Source organism: Arvicanthis niloticus, chromosome 6 (genome assembly GCF_011762505.2).
Source record: "Arvicanthis niloticus isolate mArvNil1 chromosome 6, mArvNil1.pat.X, whole genome shotgun sequence".
Lineage (NCBI taxonomy): Eukaryota > Metazoa > Chordata > Mammalia > Rodentia > Muridae > Arvicanthis > Arvicanthis niloticus.
The window spans coordinates 14,537,171-14,561,749 of NC_047663.1; the positions used below are offsets into that span (position 1 = coordinate 14,537,171).

General features: G+C 46.4%; 1 protein-coding gene across 1 annotated transcript in view; it reads left to right on the forward strand.

Annotated features, from left to right (window-relative positions):
• Cacng5 (calcium voltage-gated channel auxiliary subunit gamma 5) overlaps positions 1 to 18,030 on the forward strand; it is a 38,357-nt gene extending 20,327 nt beyond the window's left edge. The window contains exons 3-7 of the mRNA XM_034507899.2: positions 9,223 to 9,458; positions 10,785 to 10,871; positions 12,049 to 12,189; positions 15,769 to 15,914; positions 16,228 to 18,030. Coding sequence (XP_034363790.1) covers positions 9,263 to 9,458; positions 10,785 to 10,871; positions 12,049 to 12,189; positions 15,769 to 15,914; positions 16,228 to 16,485 — 828 coding nt within the window. The 5' untranslated portion in view covers positions 9,223 to 9,262 and the 3' untranslated portion in view covers positions 16,486 to 18,030. The remainder of the gene's footprint in view (positions 1 to 9,222; positions 9,459 to 10,784; positions 10,872 to 12,048; positions 12,190 to 15,768; positions 15,915 to 16,227) is intronic.
• The last annotated feature ends 6,549 nt before the right edge of the window (positions 18,031 to 24,579 follow it).

Below are 24,579 nucleotides of genomic sequence, written 5' to 3' on the forward strand. Positions count from 1 at the left end.
CAGACTCCCTGATGTGCCCCGTGAATAGGCGGAGACTTAGTAGTCCAAAGGAAGGTCTGTGCCAATGCTTCAAGGATGGTGGTTCTGGGAGTCATCCATCAAAATGGAACACTCCAGGGGCAGAGGTGTTTGTCTAATCACTCACTGTGTGTCGCTGAGGACAGGAGGCAGTGTTAAGTGTATGGATCAGATGAAAGAGCCACACGGCTTCACAGAGACAAAAGTGGGCACTGCCTCAGAAACAGAGGAAATAGCTTCATATAAATGACATCCAAGGTTGACCTCTGGCCTCTACACCTTGATATGTACATATACACACATGTGAACATTCATACACACACACACACACACACACACACACACAAGAATTCATTTGGCATTTCTTTTATGGAAATGCATGGATAACCTATTTCCTGGTTTTGTTTGTCTAAGGATATTGCTGTTTTGCCTTCGATGCCAGGGGAGATCACAGCTGGGTACAAAAGTCCACGTTGGTGAATACTTGGCTTAAGAACATTAAAAGTGTTATCGTGTTAGTTCTGACTTTCTTCACTTCAGTATCTGATATTCGTCTCAGCCCCGCCTCTGGATGAGTTTGCCAACTTTCCATTGAGGGCTAGGCATCACATAGGAAAACCATAGGTGCTCCCTTGCATTTCTGACATCCGTTACAGAGGACCACCTGTATCCAGTCATGAATGAGCTGCTTTGAAGATGGTTTTCAATCTTTGCAGAGGCAGTTCCGTTTCTTCCCAGGTCCCATGTTGGAAAAATCTGGGCTATTTCTAAGGCCTGTCCTCCTTGGTGAGCTGACCTGAGCTCTCATTTTGATCCCACAATACGAAAGGGCAGCAGAAAGATCTGCACAGGCCCAGACTCAGCCTCTCAGACTCACACCCTGTGAACCAGCAGGTGCTCCACTTAAACTGCCCAAAATGTCCTGTCCATCTCAGTGCATCTCCTTTGTCTTTACCCTTTGACCTCGGAAATACTGGTTTTCTCGATTACTATCCAACATCTTTAAACTTTTTGTTTTATTTTATTTTATTTTAATATTTAACCCAACTCCTCTAGTTATTTTCAGCAGGAGGGTTTGCCTAATATATGCTAGTTATTCATAGCAGAAAATGTCTATTTTTAACAAGCTACTTAATCACAGCCAAAAATAGCTTTTTAAATTTCCATTGATGCTGTCTCCCCTCAGCAGAATCAAGCTGTTTTCATTACGGTAGCTCCGCCACGAGGATAATTGCCTGGTATTCCCTACTCATGTGTCCTCATCCCTAAAATAAATCCCTGGCTATTTGCAAGAGATTCCCCTCTAGGCTATGCCCAGAGTCGTGACATCTTCTGAAGAACTCCCTGTAGGAGCTGGAGAGATGGCTCAGTGGTTTAGAGCACCTGCCATTCTTGAAGATAACTCAGGTTCAGCTCCGAACACCCAGTGGCAGCTCACAACCACCTGTGACTCCAGGGGACACAGTGCCCTCTTCTGGCCTCTTGTGGCACACATACATGCATCCATACACATAAAAGAAAAATAAGTACATTTTAAAGTAATAATAGAAATAAGAACAGCTCATTGCGTTGAATTCATAATTACCTTGGGGGAGACTTTTTATGAAATGCTTTTTTATATAAAGTATTCTATTTATCATATTGTTTATATATTTCAGTAAAATTGTGTGTGCGTGCGCGGGCCTCTGTGTGTGTGTGTGTGTGTGTGTGTGTGTACGTGTATGTGTGCATCCATTTGTGTGCATGTGTGTGTGTGTGTGTGTGTGTGTGTGTGTGTTCATATGTGAGCATGGCTATTCATATGACAGAGGGCCTCGGGGATCATTCTTCCCCTCCACCCTGTTTGCTATAGGGTTTCATTACTGCTGGGTACATCAGGCTACCTGACCAGCAAGCTTTCTGGGAACTCTCTTGTGTTTGCTTCCTGTATCACAATAGGAGTTCTTAGACTACAGATGTGCAAGCACATCTGCTTTATTTGGGGTCTGGGAACCCAAACTCAAGTCCTTATGCTCACGCAATGGCCTTACTTGCTGGTCAATTTTTGTTAACTTGATACAAATCTTTCTTGATTAGTGATTAATGTGGAAGAACCTAGACCACTGTGGATAGTACAACTCCTGGGCAGGTGGTCCCAGGTGCTCTAAGAAAGCAGGCTGAGCAAGCCATGGGGAGCAAGCCAGTAAGCAGCACCCCTCCACAGCCTCAGTATCAGCTCCTGCCTCCAGGTTCCTGCCTTGAGTTCTGACCCCAACTTGCCTCAGTGACGGAATGTGTCCTGTAAGCTAAATAAACCTCTTCCTCTCCAAGTTGCTACTGATCATAGAATTTACCACAGCAATAGAGAAACAAATTAGTACATGCACTGAGCCTGTCCTGCATTTTTTTTCATAGCGCCAGCACATAACTTACAGTTTAGTTCTGTTGCCACATGGACAGTAGTTTCCCATATATTTTTATCTTTTCTATTTGGCTGCTATTCCTATGTGGCATTTTTGCGTCAAACCACTTATATCAACCCTTGGATTCTCTTGTTTTAAACAAGTTTGGTTTTGAGACAGGATCAGCCCTGTAGCCCAGGTTAGCCCAGAATTCACAGGGATAGCACAGGGTAGCATCAAATCCACACCAATCCTACTGCCTCGTCTTCCAACGTGCTAGGACTTTAGACATGAGCCACCATGCCTGGCTGGGTTGTTTTTAATACTGCGTTTTCCAGCTGATTGACCTGGATATCTGTGGCTGTCTGTCACACAAGTGGCAATATCCTAGAAAGTATATCGTTCAGAGTAGTTCTGGTGGTACTTTTATAATTGCTAAGCCAGGAATATTGACCAAGTCATTGATTGTGTCTGTCAGTTTTCTGTCACTCTTACAAATACCAAAGTTAATCAACCCTTTCTCTTTAGAAACAGTTATTTTGGCCCACAGTTCTGCACATTTCAGTTCATAAACGTTTGTCTTCGTTACTCTGGGCCTGTGGTGAAGCAACATTTCGTGGTAGAGTGTGCAGCTCTTCTCAAAGAAAAGGAAAGAGGAGACTGAGTTCCCGTAACCCCTTCAGGACCACAACCCTAATCACTAAAGACCTCTCTAGGCTCCACCTCCTAAAAGTTCTGCCACTTCTTAAAAGTTCTTCACCATCCAGAAGGCTCCACCTTCAACACCTGGACATTTGGATAATGTATTAGCACGGATAGAGGACATGTTACTTGTTATGTGGGAAGTCTAGAAATATCCCAGATCATCTAGGGTAGTATAGAGTCCTTACTCTGACATACCCCATCAATGCACCAGACAGCATTAGCTGAGAGGAGCCCAGAGGCCAAGTTCTGGGTCAAGCCATCCAGGGGAGGACTTTTCACTCTGGGGGGGTCTCTGACAGCAAGGCCTCTGCTATGTTGAGGGTAGCAGGGCCTTTGGAAGCTTTCAGGGTCAGTCTGACAGGACTTTTAAGACTGCTAAGATGGTTTCTTTCCTTCCAAAAATCCCGCTTGTAGGAATTTATCCCGAAGAAAACTACTTGCAAATGTCCCCTTGATATTTAGAGATGAGTAAATTTATTCATTGATTTTTGTAATAAGGACAGATTTGAAAATAACCATTCTGCAGTAGGGAAATAGCTGTCTCGCCTTGAGCATATGCAAATCGGAGACTACGCATTCTGAAGCTATTAAAATATGCAAAATGCTGATAATGTTAAGTAAAACAACACCAAGCAACACTGAGTGTACATGAGGTGTGTGTGATGTGCTCCCAATTTTTTATGCGTAGAAAATTTTAAGCTGCACAGAGAAATTCTGCAGAGGCAGTAACACAGTGATGTGCATTTTCACTATTGTGACAAAACACCTAAAGGGAGAGTGGGTTTATTTTAACTCACAGTGTGGGGCACAGTCTACTGTAGTAGTGAAGATCCCTCAGTGAGTAAGACAAGTCCTGATCCCTGATCCCTTTCTCCTTTTCCTCTTACTGGGTCTAGGAGCCCAGCCCTTAGGACAGCAGTGCCCACATGACTCCTCAGTTGAACCTCTCTGGAAATGCCTCCAGAGATGTGTCCAGAGGTCCGATCCCTAGGTGATTCCAAATCCCATCAGGTCACAGTGAAGAACCATCGCAAGACTTTCTGCTGGACCTCCAGCAAAGTCATGGTCATTTGACCCCAGCTGGACGTCTATGGGCAATGGGCATCAGCCCTTGCTGCTTGTCCACAATGCTTCTTGGTCTCTGTGAAAACGCATTGATTAACTACCTCTTGCCAAACCAAGTGTGGGAGGGGTTTTAATAAACATCACCCTCTTTCCATGAGGCTTAGTGACATTGTATGATAGGGTTTGCCAGGGCTCCATATCCTCTGCTCGATAGACTTAATTCCTGGCAGACAAGCTGGCCGTGGCTTAGTCATAGAATAAAGTGTGTTAAAATTTGGAAAGCATACTCTTTGCATCCTTTTTATTGAAGGACAGTACATCCTTACCCAGCAATTCTCAACTCCTAAGAAGAGCATCATCAATACATCAGAGAGAGACTGGTAGATCCAGCAGGAAGAACCAGCTACTTAGCAGTTCTTCAACCAGAAGCTATTTGACCATTTGGTGGAAGGTGGTGTCTCCAACCAAGACGGAGGAAGTTTGGAGAGAGAAGCACAGGATGATGCTGAGGGCTTTAGGTTTCAGGAGACATGGTGTCTTCTGAGCCCCTATGTGCTTGGTATTCAGCACTCAGAATACGTTTGGATATTCTTCATCTGTGTCCTCAGAGATACTACTTTCTCCACTGTGAAGGCATCCTATATCATTCCACAGAGCAGTTTAACTCTCCATAGGTTAAAGACCTAACATCCATTCAGTTGGCTGGTGCTGTGGAAGTGAGAGAAGAGACAGGGCTGGAGTCTGTTAGGTAGCACATGCTGGCTATTGATGTGAAGCTCAGCACAGTGTCAATCATAACATCTGTACTAGTCTGAAAGTGGGTCCCAGTGAGGTGGTTTTCTGTTTGTTTGGTTGGTTGGTTGGTTGGTTGGTTGGTTGGTTGTTTTGTTTCCTGTAGAGAAGCATTTTCATGAGTCGAGACTCAGGTACCACTGGCATCTGGTGATAGAAGGATAAGGTTGTCCCTAAGCACCCTACAATATTTATGATTGTAAATCACAACAAATAATTTTCCATCTCCAAAGTTCAGTAGGTTGAGAAGCCCCACTCTAAAGCACGGTGACCTCAGGCTGATCTTCATCCCTGAGTGCTAGTCTCCCTGAGGCAGCCAGAGAAAAGCCAGTATCTTTTCATGGCCCTCAAAGGCCCATAGCATCATTCCTGTGTACTTTCTTAATCAGAACAGTCACAAACATGTCTAGATTTAAGAGAAAGAAACACAGATCCCACTTCTCAGTGCAAATAATTAGCCAGGTGGTGGTGGTACACCTTTAACCCCAGCACTCAAAAGACAGGCAGGTAGATCTCTGTGAGTTCAAAGAATAACAAATAATTTATGACCATTTAAAAAAGAGAGTTTATTTCTATTTTATGTGTATGAGTGTTTTGCTTGTATGTATGTATGTATGTATGTATGTATGTATGTATGTATGTGCACCACATGCATGCCTGATGCTGCAGAGGCCAGAAGATAGTGGATCCCCTAAACCTGGAGTTACAGATTGTTGTAGGCCCTCATGTGAGCGCTGGGAACAGAACCCAGGTCCTGTGCAAAAACAGTAAACACTCAACACTGAACCATCTCTCCAGCTCCTGTGGTAAGTTTTTAAGCCCCCTGGAAAATAATGGGGACATTCTCATAGAAAGCAGGCAGGGGATCAGGACCCACTAGGCGCTCTCTGGTTACTTTCTCCTGCTGGCTCAAAGGACCAGCTGTAGCCAGGGACTGTCTACAGTCCCTACTTCCCAAACTTTTCACCGAAGCACTACTGGGGTTCCTCTCAACCGGCTGGGCATTGACCCTGGGTATCTTCCTTTGACTGACTTTCTGCTGTTCCCTAATTGAACCCCATCAATTTTTCCCACAATCCTTTATACCTACTACCTCACCTACCCCGAGTCCCTGTGCACTCCATCCCAGAGTCCTTCATGACTGGCTTGGGCAGGGAAATGTACCATTAGTGATTTAATCTCCGCAAGACATTTCTCTCTAATTGCTAGTCATGGATGATAATTAGTGGCGGTTAATTCCTGATCGTTAACAAGCTAATACTTAGAGGTAATGGCACCGAGTAATCATCGTAAACTGTGCAAAACTGCCATGCTCTGGGGCCCGTTTCCAAAGGATGACACTGCATCATGATACCCTCAGCACAGGAGTGGGCTGGCACCCCTCACTTTTCTGACAGGGGTGGCCAGAGAATTGATGTCCCTAATCTTTAATTTCATGTTCTTCTCTGGCTATAGAAATAATGTGTGTTCTTTTAGAAGCTGTGTGGAGCACAGAAATGTATAAAGAACATAAAACACACATAACTTTGTTACTTGAAGCATCTTCTGAGTCTGTGAAATTTTTCTGATGAGAGAGGTAGAGAATTTCTACAAGTTGCCACCATGTAAGAGATGTTTATCTTAGAATGCTCAACAAACAAAGGCTAAGCGTTCACCAGAAGCTTGACCGCATGGGAAAGATCTGACTGCAGAGGTATAAGAGTCAGGAGACCGAGAAGCAGACGTCACAAGCACAGACCGGGAGCAAGGGGGATGGTGTGATGAGGAACACGTTTATGGAACAAACCTGAGAAGCTGACTTTGATCCCCAGAACTCTCATAAAAGATCTATCTATATATCGATCTTTTGCACTTTTGTTCCTCAGAATTAGCCGACTGGGCCATCTCAGGCCCCTCCACCTTCTGGAACCTGATTGGCAAACATGTGGGTGGAGGGAAATATTAGTCTTGTTGCTTACAATGTGGTTTTCGAAATCAGAAGTGCTGAGTCACAGTGGTCTGCCACGGAAATGACACCAGAAGCTACACCCCAGAGTCACCCCATAGGAAGCCCCAAAAACATATTACTCTAATCTTACATAATACTTGGTCACTTAGTCTATTTTCTAAAGACCCATGTCTTACGCATTCCTAGATTCCTGAAAACCCTCTTTCCCCGTTTCTCTACCACCTCAACACTCCTTGGGCCTGTTCATTTCTGCAGTAGAAAAACCATACAGTCTAGGCACAGAGCTTGGAATTAGAACTGATTTCAATTCATTCTGCCTGCTAGGATATCCTGTGGGCTGCTTGACACCTCTGAGCCTCAGTTTTCCCATCCAGGAAATGGGAGTTAACGTTAATTACTTCTTCATGGGGCTACTGTGAAGGTTTGGTGAGGGCTTTGCGCTATGATTAATAGTACTTTATAAATAAATATGATGCCACAATAAACACATAAATACGTTTACAGTTGCTAACAGTGTTACCTTTCACCTGCTGTACAGTTGCCATGCTCTCCAGAAAGGGAGGTGACTCTTGGGGTTTGCCTGAGGAGACTCCAGACTTTAGGACCTGCTCCTGTGGAGTCCACAGGCAAGGTCACCTTCAGTCTCTTCTTTTAAGCTTTGCTTTACTGATTCCAATCCAATCTCCTCTGCACTTTCATCTTTCCAAATCTCTAAGACCCAAATCTTTCTCATCTCTGCCAAGCTCCACATTAAAATTGGCTGCTCAGCTTTGGCCGGGCAATAGCTGTCGTATTTCAGACGTCCTGATCTGTCTGCTCTGAGAAAAGCAGGGCTTTATTGCATTGTTACTGAATAATAATACCCTACACCAGGTCCAGCTTTGCCTTTTGCAAACTACAGTCCTGTGGCAGTTAATCCCCCAGCAATTAGGGAGTGGGGGTGGGGTGGGGGTGGGGGTGAGGGTGGGGAAGGCAGAACAGGTCTTATTAGTCTTGAAGAGCATGGATCTTAAGGAGGGTGTCCCAGACCCCTCATTTTGTGGCCAAATAAGTCTGGGGAAGTTTGGAGTAAGTGAGACTAAAGTGATTCTCATGCAATGCAGTTCTTCCAAACCAAGATACAGTACCTCCTGACGCCTTCCTCCCCGCCAGAATATTCCATAGACTTATTGCTCCAAACCTCACTGCATTGCATGGTGAATGACTTGACATTTCACTTTCCTCTCCCTTGTCAAAGCCAAATACAGGAAGGCTTGTAGGGCCTTCTTGACCCATTCTCTCCCACCCTGCAGACTTTACAGTCCTCCAGAGTGCCAGCATGTGGCCCATACCATAGCTCTCCCAACATTCCCATGGTCAGCTGCGAGGGTAGAAGTGCTGCTGGGGGTGGGATCAGGACCTGAGTGACCCCTGCCAGGCAAAGAGCACTAATGTCACCTCATGACACTATGCGGTAAGCTCAACTTCACAGCCAAACCTGGTTTCTGATGCTTCTCAGATGTCTTGGCAGCCACTTATGCTTAGATCCCAGGCAAGGCGTGACATCATCCCTGGGTAGGGGCCTGTGCCTGGTGGACTCAAAGTCGCCCACACTGTGTGCAGAACTGCTATGGGTTCAACCCCTGTCCTTGTCACCCTAGGCTTACATCTTTTATAGAGGTGGCTCTGTCTGCCTTCTTCTGGGCTCAGGTCACACTCTGAGCTTTCTCTGCATATCAGTTATCTTTTTCATTTCTATAACAAAATGCATGGCAAAAGCAACTTAAGGGAGAGTGTGTTAAGCCAGTTAAATCTTTCTGGAAATATCCTTACAGTATACCCAGAGGTGTGTTTCCACAGTGGCTCAAAATCTAATCAGGATGGATGGATGGATGGATGGATGGATGGATGGATGGATGGATGGATGGATGGGCAGATGGACAGACAAAAGAGTGGATGAATGGATGGATGGATAAACAAATGAGTGCATGGATAGATAAATGAACAAATGAGTGGATAGATGGATGGATGGATGGATGGATGGATGGATGGATGATGTATAAGTGGGTGGATAGGTGGATAGATGAATGTTCATGTGTAGTAAGGGGAATTCAGAAGACAACGGAATAGATACAGTAGCCTTAAGAGAAATCTGTGAGTTCCTGAGGAGAAAAGGGAGAGGGTCACCCTTAAGAGGTGACCCTGGAAGATGGTCTGGACACTAGTGGCCTAGCTGCTTATTCATCCACTGACCCAGAGAAGACTGACTTCAGCTACTGCTCCCCACCTCCAGCTCACACTCTCTCTCTTCCCCATATCCCTTTCTGCCCTCAGTAAGACAGCACTCCTTGCTGCCCAGTCACCACCCAGGAAGATGAGTGCCTGTGGGAGGAAGGCCCTGACTCTGCTGAGCAGTGTCTTTGCTGTCTGCGGCCTTGGCCTGCTGGGCATCGCGGTCAGCACAGACTACTGGCTATACCTGGAAGAAGGCATAATTCTTCCCCAGAACCAGAGCACAGAGGTCAAGATGTCCCTGCACTCGGGCCTCTGGCGGGTCTGCTTCCTTGCTGGTAAGGACGGTCTTGTTCTGGGAGATACCTGCCCCAAGGGGATCTCTCCCTACTTAAAGACACCCAGGAGGTGCCGGTAGACAGTTCACCACAGACAATCTCCACAGCCCAGCTGCAGTGCAAGCAACCACCAGACCACAGACCCAAACTCAGACCCTGATTCACAATGTCCTCTTGAGCAAGCTCTCTCAGGTCCCACGGCTTGCTTTCTTCCTAAAAGATCCATGCAAGCCTGGCTTTCCCACCCTCTGCCTCCAGTGCTGAATGACTCCTCACAGATCTGAATCACCCATGGAGGCCTTTCATTAGCTCCTCAAGTTATCGATTGCACATAATCTCCCCTATGAAACTGCAAGGCACACTTATTATCGACACTTGGCAAACACTGGAAGTGAAGATGCTGGCAGGTTAAATGCGTCTAGACTTCTACTTCACTGACATCCACAAGTTTAAGGAACAGGAAATGTTCAGCAGCTTCTGTTCCTCTGTCTGTGAAATGGCCACACATAGAACATACAAATGTGGATACTTCCAGGTCTATGGGGGGGGGGGGGGATGTAGATTTTGGACTTCCTTTCAGCTCACTGAGGATTCTCAAGCACTGTATCATAGCCTGAGTCCACCCGATACAAGAGTAGACTCCCATGTCCTACAAGACCTGGGAAAGCTGTTCTGGCCAGCATAGCCACAGTATGCCCTTACATTTCTTTTGTGGAATCCTGGAACCTGTGTGTGCATTGAGAAGAGATACAGTTTGTTCCCCCGGCCTTTTCTCCCATCTTGGTGCTAGGGCTCTGGTGGACAGGCTAGAGTTGAGTTGGGTATAGCCGAAAGGTCACCTTCAGCTCCACTCTGGCTACCTGTGTCACTTTATAAAGCCTGCTTTAGGAACAGCATCCAACTCTGACCTCATCTCCCACTGCTCCAGATGCTGTGGCATCTGTCTCTGCTTAACCTGAAGCAGAGTCTTGAGGCCACCAGGGTCTGATTGACAAGGCTATGGAAGGTTACTGCAGAAAGTCTACACTCGTGCATCTGAGACAACCATGTGCTGTCATCAGTCAAAAGCAACAAATGGCACCCAGATGTTTGCTGGACATAGAGTTCTTCCCATGCTTCTGTCCTTACTCCAGAAAGAGACATCAAGACATGTGCCCTACTTCTGCTGGGGGCCACCATCCGGGGTTGAAAACTTAACCTAGAGATTTTATCCAGTCCAAGTACAGAGACACAGGCTCAAAGATTCTGGAAACATTTGGATTGTACTAACTTCAAATCCATGTTGGAGTAGAACCTGGGAATAGCAATAATTTCTCATCTCCACAGGTGAGGAGCGAGGACGCTGTTTCACCATCGAGTATGTGATGCCCATGAACTCCCAGATGACATCAGAATCCACAGTCAATGTTCTAAGTAAGTATCTAGAACATTCTAACCTGCGCCACAGATGGGACAGAGAAAGCCAGACAAAGGGAAGGGTCAGACATCCAGAATCTTCTCAGGAGCCCTTGGCCTCAGCTGGTTATACTAGTGTAGTTCACTGGAGCTTGCCCTGTACATTTGTTTTTCTGCGATGAAGATAGATTTCTGGAACCTCTATGTCTCTGACCCCTGGAAGTGGAAGAAAGCTCACCCCCAGGCTGAAGCAGTCTCTCTGGGCTGTAGCAAGACTGACTTTATGGCCTTACCCTCACTATCAGCATGAACTTGACGCTATAACGCGATCCATGTCCTTTGTGTGTTAGGAGAGTAGGTTCCAGGACCCTCTGGATACAAACATTTGTGAGCACATCTGTTATGCAGGATAGTTCACTACTTGATGTGAATATAACCGACACACTTGTCCTGTGGACGTGAAGTCAGCTCTAAATAATGGCTAATATCGACTACAGTGTGAATACCTAAACTCAGAGTCCAGACCTTTCCCTCCTCAGAAGTCAAGCTTATGCCACATGGCTCCAAACGCCAATTTTCTAATTGGTGTGGTTGCTCTTTCCCGCCTCCATCCTGAGTGACCTGTTAGCATAAAAAAAAAAAAAAAAAAAAAAAAAAAAAAAAAAATAGGGTGCTCTCAGGACACCACATGACTAACAAAGATACCCTATAGGAAATTCTAAGGATTTAGGTTACCTCTCAGGAACCTGGGACAAAGACCAAATTCCTTATTATGCAGTAGAACCCCACACAAGAGATTATAAATTGAAATATAAAGACGCCAGTGCCAGTCCCCTGTAACACTCAGAGCTTGCCCTGTACCCTTGGAAATGGTGGGTGTCTCTTGAAGAAGAGGCAGGATGGTGTGACCGGCCAGGCACCCCACAGCTCTCCTATAGACAGGCCGTGTAGACTCCTGGGAGCGGAGCTTATGCCTGAATGGGAGACAAGTCTCTGAGTAACCATGTTGGCAGTTGAAGTCAAACTTTCCAGTCCTGCCTTGGAAACAAGCCCTGCCAGCATCAGGAGACCCTTAGGTCACTGGGTGGAACTAGGACTTCAAGCATCCATTGGTAGACACTGCAGGAACATAGTTCTTGGAGTGAAACAGAGTAGGGAGGTCACTGACAGGCTGTCCCTCTGCCCTCTGCATTAGAAATGATTCGCTCGGCCACACCCTTCCCACTGGTCAGCCTCTTCTTCATGTTCATCGGGTTCATCCTGAGCAACATTGGACACATCCGTCCCCACCGGACCATACTGGCCTTTGTCTCTGGCATCTTCTTTATCCTCTCCGGTAAGTTATGATGCCTGAGACTTTTGATTTTTAGCTCCCAAGCAATTCTGCTTCAGGAAGTCCCACTCACAACTGTGAGCCAACACTGGGCATGGAATAAGATGAGCCAGTGACCCAGGCAGAACTGAATCAGGGCAGAAGGAGACTTCTGATGTCCTCAGACCCACCCATGTGACATTCCAGAAAATAGTGCATGAGACTTCAGAGGTGGAGTGGACTGATGGGTCCACCCTGGGCAGAGCTGGGATGTCCTAGCTGTCCTCACAATGCATCAGTACACTTCTCTAGCTTCCCAAAGATAAACATTCATTCCTGTGTCTCAAAGGACCAACACCCTCAGGTATGGCAGTGGAAAATAAATGCATCTGCCTTTGGAATAAGGTTCCTTCACCCCTTTCCTCAGCTAATCTCAGAGACTCCTTGCTTTCACGATCTAACCATGCCCCATATTCTGAGCTCGCTAGACCCCTTCAGACATATCTTCATGAACGATCACCAGGCTGTACTACATTCGTTCATTCATTCATTCACTCATTCATTTATTCATTTATTCAGTCAGTCAGTCAGTTACAATGTCTATCAGACCGTGTTCTGTATGCTGGCATCACTGACTATAGAAAGGTCAGTGTTGTAGGAGATATAGACATGTAGACTGGAAACAGAAACACAGAGTGGAGGGGACTAGGACAGGAGGCATCAGGAACTGCCAAGGGGACTGAGAATATAGCTAAAATTCAGAACAAGGTGTTTGCTAGTCAAGGAAAACTAAAGAGTGAATAGGAATTAGGCTGGAGGGAAAGGAGCCTAGAGAGAAGAAATAGCAGGAAGCGTGGGAAACTCTCATGGAGTCTCTGAGCGCTGAGGAAACGTGTTGAGAAGTGAGATCATAGAGGCACCTGAACTGTCTTGAGATCTGGGACTTTATGAGAAGCCTTTAGAAGAATGTGAGCCAAGGAATGACATCATATTTGGATGCTAGAACTCTTGCTGTTAGAATCAGTGAGAGGAAGGGAAGTGAGACAGAGCCAAGGGACCTGGGCAGGTCCCCAAGCTACCGGAAGTACAGGAGTCGGGCAATAGTGGCACAGACTAGGTGGATACTGCAGCAGAAAGAAGAAAGGTCCATGTGTCGTTTAGAAGGTAAAGTCAACAGGACCAGGGTCTCAAGGGAAGCGTCGAGGATGAGAGCCGTTTGCTTGCTTGCACACTGAGTGGATGTTACATCCATGATTAGGAATCATAGACAGAGAAACAGCTTTGCACAAAGGTTATATAATCAGTGTGAGAAACTGAGTGTGATTCTTCCATTGTGGCATAAAGGAAGCAGTATCTAGATGGCTGCCAGACATCAGGATCTGGGGCTCATAGAATCACCCAAGTCACAAAGATTTGAGGGCTGTCAGCATAGGGGATGCAAGCATGAATCCTGGTGAGTTTACACATGGGAACTCTATGAGATGGCAAAGGAATGTGGTGAATAAAATGGAAGCTTTCTCCCCAGTGACCTCACGGAGACCTGTGCCCTAAAAGATAATGGATTGGTTTTCAGGGTGTTGATTTTCAGTGTCCTGAATTGATTGACTAGAAAGAGGTCTAAGAGTTCATTCTCGGGTAGAAGATGAGTAGGTGGTTTGAAAATTATGGATAGATGCAATGGCTGAATGGATGGATCGGTGAATGGAAGGTTGAATGTGTGGGTGGTGGATGGATGGATTGGTGGACGAATGAGTGAATGAATGGATGGGTGGGTGGATGTATGGATAAACGGATGGACAAATGGATGGATGGATGGATGGATGGATGGATGGATGGATGGATGGATGGATTGGTTGGTAGATTGTTGGGTGAGTAGGTAGATGGGTAGGTGAGTGGATGGATAGATGGATGGATAGGTGGATGAATGAGTGGGTGGATGGGCAGATGGATGGATGGATGGATGGATGGATGGATGGATGGATGGATGGATGGATGGATGGATTGGTTGGTAGATTGTTGGGTGAGTAGGTAGATGGGTAGGTGAGTGGATGGATAGATGGATGGATAGATGAGTGGATGGATAAGTGGGTGAGTGGGTGGGTGGATGGGCAGATAGATGGATGGATGGATGGATGGATGGATGGATGGATGGATGGATGGAAAGATTGATGAACAGATAAATAACAATAAAAGAGAAATTATTTTCTGGCATAGGCATCCTTACTGCCAACTGACTTTCCAGTCCTTTTAGGATCTTTCCCCACTTCCCTGTCAGCATAATCTTTGTGCCAGCTGACAGTTAGAGTGCCTGACTCCCAAGAATCATTCTTCCTCATTCTTTCCTTACACACACACACACACACACACACACACATACACACACACACACACACTCCTCTACCCATCTAATTTTTCTTCTACATACCTGGTGTGCATTTTCTCCTCCACTCCACCCTTCCAGTCTTTCACCCTTCAAACAACACTTGCAGTATCATCAGCCCAACATGATATGGTGGTATTCCACCTAGCCAGAGTGGGACAAACTCCAGGCCAAGCGATCCACTTCTCCTTGTGTAAACTCCATAGCAGCCAAGATGGTTGGAGATCAGGATGCCTGAGATTCCAACCGTGAGTGAATCACAAGATGGTAAGTCTAGGATGGAGCTGATAAACATGGAGTGGGCTTGTGATAATAACAGAGGGACATCTGGGGACAGCAGTGACTCACTTGAGTTAAGTACAGAGGAAGCTTTGAATCACACCTGTCTCCCTTTAACATCCGTCCTTGGAGAGGCCCAGGTTTCATAAAACATTGTGAATGGGATGAAATATTAGGAGCTCAACACAGAGTAATTAATTATGCCTTGACTCAATTACACTCACTAATTGATGAGACTGTTGCCTGAAGCAGTCATGTGCACAATGGCAGTTGGAGTTTGGGGGGCCCAGTGGCTTCCTGATCCACTGCTGGCCAGGATCTGATCTAGCTTCCCTTACATATTCTGGCTGAAGATGTCAGAGAGGATTCACTGTGTAACCAGATGGTCTGCATAGGCCCCCCCCCCCCCCCGGCCACACTGGAAGACTCCAGAGAGATACATACCGCCCCCTGCTGGAGACAGGGATTAGAGGCCCTGCTGAAGGCCCTTATCTTAGTCCTTAGATTAATAAAAATCCTCTTGGTAGTTCAGGGTTCACACCCAGGGTTATAGCAATGCTTTTTTAGAACAGTCTAATAGCAGGACCCCAGAGCGGGCCCAGTGAACAAGGATACCCAGGAGGGTGTGTTTGGCTGAGGTAGGTGTATCAATCACTAGCCTTGTGTCTTGGCTCAGGAGAGTGGGTGAATAGGGAGATTCTACCTACACCTGTTCACTATCTAGAAGATGCTGATGTCCTCAGAGTCATCAGGGGGCAAACTCAAGCTCATTTTGAACTCCAAATTGAAGGCTTTGTTCTCAGTGGGTACCATATTGGCAAACTCTCTGTACCTCCAGGCTAAGTGTGCCCTGCCCTTCCCTTCCCTTCCCTTCCCTTCCCTTCCCTTCCCTTCCCTTCCCTTCCCTTCCCTTCCCTTCCCTTCCCTTCCCTTCCCTCATCCAGGCCTCTCTCTTGTGGTGGGCCTCGTGCTGTATATCTCCAGCATCAATGATGAGATACTCAACAGAACCAAGGATGCAGAGACCTATTTCAACTACAAATATGGCTGGTCATTTGCCTTTGCTGCCATCTCCTTCCTTTTAACAGAGGTAACCTGCCCCATACTGCCCTGTGCCAGATTGGTACTTGCCCCACCTGGAGGGGAGGAGGGAAGCATCCCACAGCATCCTGGACCACCTAGTTACTCTACCACTCTTCCCCAGAATGTACCTATCCCTGGCTTTCCTGGGTCTCTTCTATCCTGGAGGTTCCCAGGGCCCACTCCCATCCACACATGCACTGACCCTCCCACCAGAGAGGGTCCACGACTGTGTCCCAGGAAGACATAGCTGGGACATCAAAAGAAGACAGACACCCCCAGCCCCCATCGGTGAGGTCTTTTCTGTTTCTCTTTCACTGTAGAGTGCCGGGGTGATGTCTGTATACCTGTTCATGAAGAGGTATACTGCAGAAGACATGTATAGACCTCACCCAGGCTTCTACCGGCCACGTCTGAGCAACTGCTCCGATTATTCCGGCCAGTTTCTACATCCAGATGCCTGGATCCGGGGCCGCAGCCCCTCCGACATCTCCAGCGATGCCTCCCTACAGATGAACAGCAACTACCCAGCCTTGCTCAAGTGTCCAGACTATGACCAGATGTCATCATCTCCCTGCTGAGTCAGCCCTAGCCTCCTCCTCACCTGAACTTTGGATGGCTGGACAGCGTTTCCCTCTCCCCCTGAGCCTTAGGCCCAGGCTGTTCCCTGCTTAGCCATTGTTACTTGACCACATCCCCTCCCTGCACCCAGAGTAGCTAGCATCAGAGCCTGGAGTCAGAGGCATTCTGATTGGCTGAGAGCATGGGTGAAGCCCTGCCTCTAGAGTGTCAATCATAGCCACAGGCTCCTGAGAAGCCAGCAAGCACCCCCCATGCTGTGCTGTGCTGTGCTGGAAGATGCCTCTGTTCTAGTTGAGTTTTGTTTCTGCACTTCCGGGTTAGCCAAAGCCAGGCTGGAGTTGCAGAGTTTCTGGTTACAGACAAAGCCAGACTTGAATGCTTGCCTACCAGCCTGGCTCTCCATCTGGGTGACTCTGCTCCAGTGGTCTGGCTGGCTCAGAAATCTCAAGAAGACTGTTTCTTTTATCTCATCCGCCTTTCCACAAAACACATCTCTCTGAGTAGCACTGCCCCCGAACCCCCAGGCTCTGGACCATTCCCCACTTTCATCCTTCCAGAACACAGCTGCCCTGGTCAGGGACTAAGGTAAGTAAGTATTCAGCAGTGCCAATGATGTCACAAAGGTGTTAATGGCGGAAGATGTCTTAATACACATGACCCCTTGATAAGCTATTTCATGGGGTCTTTTGATGCCTTAACCCAAAGAAGTGACTGATAATGAGAACTCAAGAATTTGACAGTTCTGTGTTCAGAGTGCCAAGCACTGTGTCCAACCCTGGGGGTGTTGTTCCTGACTTTCAGGGACCCTATTTTCCATCCAAGGCTCTAGGATCTAATCCTGTAGACAGGTTTCTGTACCACCTAAGAACACCATAGCTGTGAGCTAGATTTGATGACACAGTGCTATTTGAGCCCAAACAAGCCAGATTCCAGATGATCCAGCTGCCCTGCCAATGATGCTTGTGAACATTTGGGGGTTGCCAACTTAATCCTGATACGGAAAGCATCTGCTTCCCAGTTACATGGCATATGTGGGCAAATCACACGCCTCCAGAATGCCAGACAATGTGACAACTGCTTTCCTGGTGGGAACACTGAGCTGAGAGGCTGCAGGCGCTTCTGAGAAGTCCACAAAAGCCCCATAGTTCTCCAGGTGTCCACTCAGCTGGACTCTTGTTCATTCTGAGAGTTTTGAGAGGCGAGCCAATGTGGCTTCTCTGTGCTGTGTTTTTGCCGAGCCCACTCTTGACTCATTCTCTTTAAGATGCCAAATGTACCCAAATATACAAAGCCGCAGTGGGGGCTGAGCAGGCTCTGGCAAGTGGCACAGGAAACCACACAGCTGGTGCCTACAGGAGGATGCTGACTCAATCAGCATGGAAGAGGCCAGAAGTTCAAGATCAAGTTGTCAAAGGACTGATCTCTGAGGCATCTGCTCCTGGCTTACAGATGGCCGGCTTCTTGCTGTAGGATCATGTGCTGCACCTGAGGCTGGTTTTTTTTTTTTTTTTTTTTTTTTTTTTTTTTTTTTTTTTTTTTTTTTTTTTTTCCATATCCAAATTACCTTTAAAAGGACACACCAGGGGCTGGGGCTGTAACTCAGTAGAGTTCTTGTCTAACATTCATGAAGCCCTGGATTTGACTCCTCAACACTGTATAATCCAGGTGTGGCAGTAATTACATCCGTAATCCTAACACTTGGAATTCGAGGCTGGATCTTCAACTACATAGCTAGTTTGAGACTAGCCTGGGCTACATGAGACTGTGTCTCAAGAAATTTTAAAATCAGGTATGGATCAGAGCTCATTCTAATAAATTCAATGATCACTATTAATAACTATGAATATAATCGTTTAAGTACCCATGTACAAATATATTCACATTCCGAGGTAATGGAGGTTGGGATCTCAAGAGTACCAATCTGGGAGAGGGCACAACTCAGCCCCTAACGTGCAGATTGCTTTGTACACTGCTCCGTCAGTTTCACAGACAGTGGAAGGGAAAGAGAAGAGAAGCCCAGTTTTGCCTCTCGGTTCAGTCCCTGACTCAATGCTTGGGCAACCCCTTCAGTTCTGAGACACTCAGCTGAGACGGCTTCCACGCATCCTCCCCACACCCACACCCACACCCACACCCACACCCAACCTCCAGTGATCTAGTCCACATTGTTCTTGTGTGCCAGTTTGTGTATCTGCCTGTGAACTGAGGGCGACTAGCAGGGCCTGGCTTCCCGCTCCATCCGCACCTCGAAATGGCCGTCCTTTGCTTTCCTCCACTGTTTGCCAGAGTCTGTTTTGGAGACGGCTGAGAGGCGTTTTCAAGATGGACAGGCGTTTGGATGTGCTTGACTACAACTTTTGTCAATGTTATTAACACCTGCAATGTACTTTTCTCTCTCTAAAACACTTCTCTCTCACCGTGCTGGGCTTGCTTGTGTACACCTGGGGGAAAAACAAAATCTACTCCTAACTGTAAGCTGACTGCTGACTGCTGACTGTGTATTGTTAGAGCGTGCTATCCCCAGTCTGAGGCTGAGCTGTCAAGTCCAAGGGTGTTCCCACCCTGGAATGGATCACGTGCACTTACCATAGTAATGGATCTGGGTCCCTTTCTTCCCCATGAGAGGATGGGAGAATGTATCAACACATACCACCGCCACAATTTCTTTTCCATCTATAAACTGTTTTCAAAAACTATTCGTAGTCTTTCCTTGATCAAAATATTTGTGTATCATACACTCAAATGCATAAACCCAACTCTTGCCGTCTCTCTGTGGTACTTACTGGAGTTGACTTTATCCTTGGGTTGGCAGCAAGAGGGTGGTGTAAAGTACCATATGGAAGATGCAATAGCACCCATAAAGACACAGTGGTAACCCTTCTTTTGTCTTGCCTAGAGACAAAGACAACAAATGCCCTCAGTAGCAAGCCCCAAAGACTTACCTCATGTCCCACTGGCCAATTCTGGGTCGCATACCCATTCCTGAACCACTTTCTGGCCATAGGAATAGGATGATCGTCTATATAAGAAATTATCCGCCCCCCCCAACTTAAGGTGATAACAATCACGTCACAACTACTTGAGTGAGTTGGCTGGGCCTGGGGAAGGTGGTTCTTGCTCAGGATCTCCCAGGAAGTTGAACTTGAGCAATGGCTGTTATTTCAAAGGCTTTCTTGTTTACTTGTCTGGCCACTGGTGTCCACTGGCAGGCAGTAGTTGAGGTTGTTGGCTGGGATACCTGTGTACAGGATTTCCTCACAGCCTGACAGCTGGGAGCTAAGAGGGAGTATCCCAAGAGACAGGCAGGAGCCATATTGATGGTTTTGAAGAAGTCTTGCAAGTGACCCAAAGTCGTATTTATTATCTTCATTAAACCACCCAGATTTAAGTGTAGAAACATAGATTCTACTACTTAAGAGGTAAAGAAGACAGCCTCCCTTTCAGCCTCCCATTGTATTACAAGTTGGCACCTACTGTAGTGACCACCTTGGAAATACAACATATCACTTCATGATTGGCTTTGCCCATGTTATCCCAGACCCAAGATCCAAATGCTATTCCGAAGTGTGGGCTGTGTCTGTAACCAACTTCTAGATTATGTCATACATACCCTAAGGCCATGACATACCCTAGGCTTCAAGGATAGGGTTCTAGATATGTGAATGTTCTTAAGCTCCCCAGAGAGCTCTGACCCCAGGATTTATGACTTGGACCTAGGTCTTATGGGGTTTACCATCAGAGATGAAGATAAAGCCACCTTCTCACTAGTCCATCTGGGGATTACTGGCTTCTTACAAAATGCAGGAGAGGATAAAGAGTACAGGTGGGCCACCAAGGAGGATAAAGGTCCCAGGATCATCCTTGGTCCCTCTCAGCCTTCACTGGCCTCACTCAGGCAGGCTGTGCCTGTGGGCAAGGTGTCAAGCTTAAGCCCAGTCAGTACTTTGGCTCCAGAGCCATCCTTCATCATTAGGATGCAATAACAGCTTGCCCTTGAGGACCAGGATGGCAAGTACTAAGCATTCCAGAGCCAAGATGATCTTCTTTCTATGGTAAGGGCCAAGAATGGGACACCCAGTCCTGAGGAGGGCCAACAGATCTTCAGAAGTGACCTTGTAGTCTCAGACTTCCAAGTATAGAACTAGCCAACCTCCCGGGCTGGCTTTTGAATAATTCATTTTGCACTCATCTATTATTAATTAACCAGGCTTGAGGGCTTTGGGGCCATAAAGAGACCATGTATCACTATGCTTGGAGTGAATACAACTTCAGTCGAATTTTAAATCCACCCACACAGAATATCCCTCACACTGTTTCAGATTCGGAACAACAGGCTGAGAATGATCTCTAGTCTGTTGTTTCCAAAACTCAGTCATGAGGGCTGGCAAGATGGCTCAGTGGTTAAGAGCAGTTGCTGCTCTTGCAGAGGATCTGGGTTTAGTTCACAGCATCCATGTGGTCGCTAACACTGGTCTATAACTTAAGTTCTGGATGATCCAGTGCCCTCTACTGGTCTCCCTGGGCACTGCACACACACAGTGCACTTAGAGACAAAACACTCATGCATATAAAATAAAAATAAATAAATCTTTATTTGAAAATCCCAAGCATAGCAAAAAAAAAAAATACTATGTTATTGCATAGTAAAACTCTCCTCAGATTAAGTTTTTTTTATTAAGAAAATGGTAGAGACTAAATTAAGTCTGTCCTATGAGAGATTCCAGATAAGTATCATCTATGAAATCTACAGAAAGCTTCGATGCCCTCAACATCAAGGTCGGCTCTGAGGCTGAGGTTTGTCATTTACCTGATAAAGGATTCACTTTTGTGAACTCCAATACAAGCTCTTGTGAATCAATTACGGCACTGTGGCATCAGCCTCCACCCCCACAGGAGGGTATCACCACATTGTCATCAGCCTGCACCTAAAACCTTCATCAAAGGATACAGTTCCTAGTAGGCATTTGTAAGCACGGCCCCATTTAACCTTCTTCATCCTATGTGTGGAAGAGTCGTGAGACCTAAAGAAGTTTCTTATCAGATTTAGAAACTTGGTGGCTGGGAAGACAGCTCACTCAAGTGTTTGTCAATCAAATATGAGGACCTGAGTTTGATCCCCAGAATCCACACAAAAAGCCAGGTATGGTGGTACACTTCTATAATCCCAGTACAGGGCGGGGCAGCGATATAAAGATCCCTGAGGTTTGCTGGCTAGCCAAACACTCTAGCTGATTTGGTGAGCCCTAGATTCAGTCAGAGATCCTGTCTCAAAACAAGTAAGGTGGAGTTTGACTAAAGAAGACATGGCATGGAGACATCTGATCGCCACAGGTGAATATGCATACACACACACACATGGAGACGGGGGTACACAGAATTGGTAATCGTTGCAATGCTCTGAAAGTTTTATTTCACTCTCAAGAGAGTTTGGCATCTGCAATTCTAAATACACAGCTTGGCAAATGTATCCTTTCCATAATCAGTGGGAAAGAAGGGTGACACATAGTTCCCTAGGAGCCTCCCAATGCCTCGTCTGCCATCTCTGCTCTTGACGTCAACCATATTGAAAAGGCTGCAGTACAATTTGAGAGCTTCCAGGCTGAAGCCACTCAGAGGCAGACGCTGACTCGTTCTTGCCCACTGATAACTGGAGGAAGACTTGTGACACCTGGTCAGGCTAATGTGTCAGCAGACCCTCAGCTGGCAAATATTTTTTTCCCATTCTTCAAGAAAGCATTTTTGAAAGCTCACAGGATGGAGGAGAGAGAGAGAGAGAGAGAGAGAGAGAGAGAGAGAGAGAGAGAGAGAGAGAATGAGAATGGTGATAATGAACTTGGCCCAACCACTCTAAGATGTGAGAAATGTCATCTTGGCTCACCAAATCAAATTCAATTTGATGGATCCCCTGCTCAGATGGATGATGGGAAATTCCCAAGAGGTACCCAGGAGTCCTCTAGGGAGAGAACAGCAGCAGCTCTTGGGTAGCTGGACACGCAGTCGTCAGAATGTAGGTGTCGGGGCTTCACAGAGATAGAATGTTGCTGTCAGTGGCCAGAGTCCACAGAAACAGCCTCTTGGGCCCTTTAGGACTCTTCCCTCATTCGTTTCATTCCTGCAGTGACAAACCTATAGACCAGCTTCTTTCCTTGACCCATCCCAGGAATTTCTTCCTGCTTAATCCCTTGGAAGGATGCTTCACATTCTTATGGATCCAGTCAGGTCTGGTTTGGGGCACACATGTAGCCCCAGAACTGGGGAGGCTGAGACAGAAGGAGTGGAAGCATGAGACCAGCCTGGGCTATACAGCAAGTTCCAGGCTACCCTGGACTACATGACGAGATCCCAGGTCAATGAACGTGAAATTCAGTCATGAACTCTTTCCACAATTGGAAGGAAAAGGAGAGTTGATGTTTTTAAAATGGCCTGCAGAATTTGTAGCAATTTACCCCATTTCTTTTCATAATTATTAAGTTAGTGCTAAGATGTTGTGTTGGTGGCTGCAACCGTTTGCTTATGAACTTCTATAAGAAATTTCTATCATGGAGTCCTTATCGTTTACCGCCACATTTTACTTACTGACTCCACCTGCCAGCCCAGAATTGGAACTAAGCCTGCCCTCCAGAACACAGTACACACCCATCAGTGGTCCACACGAGACCTGGCTTCCAGTGTTTCCTTCCTTCCTTCCCAGGCACTGTCCATGAGCAACATGCAAATTTGTTTAATATAATCTCTTGGGCTACAAGTGCTTTAGGATGAGTGCTGTGGTTTCTTTGCATGTAGATCTTCATTCCCCTAAGTGAGGCTTCTATTGTTCATTGCATACGTGTTCTTTATCAGTAGTGCTTTGAAAATGCTTAGTCTCCCTCTGTAACCCTATGGTCCCCTGTCAAATACTCCACTGTACACATCACCACCTTATACCAAAGTCCTAGTGAAAATCCCAGTGACAGACACCAAGACGGTGAAATCCAGAGGCCAGGGGCTGCTGTGGCTCACCTCCAGGGGCTGCCGTCAATACTATAATCAGCATTCTGCTGGGTTCAGGTTCACTTTGTGTCACAGCCTCTGTCTCCCTTTGCAGACCTGATGATTGATCATGCCTTTGAACAAGACCAAGGAGGGAGATGAACACATCACAACCCTGCCATATGCTTGATATCACCAGACACCATCCCTGCCTTCAGAATGGAAGCTTGGGAGATGGGGGCTGTCATTTTCTTTATTTATCATTTACTCTTGAGATTAAACTTAGGTCCTTGTGCATAATAAGCAAATGCTATACGGCTGAGCTATACCCCAGTCCACACACTCTGATTTCTAATCCCCTGAACAGGGTTTGGACATCCCCCTGCCTACCTAGGTGACACAAACATCTAAGAATTTCTCAACATCAGGAGTACTGATACTTTGACCGGAAACGTCTCTGTGTATAAGGCAGATTATTCAGCAATGTCTCAAGCCACCATCCGTCCTCCACTGTGACAACCCAAACATTTAGATGTTGCCAGCTGTCCAGGGGCAGTGTCCCCAGTTTAGAAGCACCCCCGGCCTTGCCTAGCACTCTCTCTGTGTCAATTCAATAGTTTGCATTCTATATCTGCAGGAACCCCATGACAGAAGCATCATTCTACCTGTCTTATAGTGGAGGACACACTGGGGGGTTAAGCAATTTGCTTTATCAAGAAGCAGTAGCCCTCTGTCTTCAGAGAGCTCGAAGCTCACCATATAAGACCTGTGATCCTATTTGAACATCTGAACTGATGCCAGTCCTGTGGCCCAGAGGCAGGGAAAAAAAAAAAAAAGACAGTAGGGATGAGGTGGTAAGGGACAGTGTGAAGTTGGACGTCCTTTAGCTGGTCCTCAGAGTCCAAGAACTGAAGGCTAGATTGGTGTGACACCAAAGCCGGAAGTATACAAGAAATCTATTGTTTTAAAGTGATGTTTGCTATAACACCTTCAAACTCTACTCACAAGTTGAAGAGGGGGGCTATTGAAGTGGCTTGTTCAATCACATGTCTGCCACACAAGCATGGGGACCTGAGTTCAGATCTCTGGCACTCAAGAAAAAAGCCAGGCACAGTGGTATACCT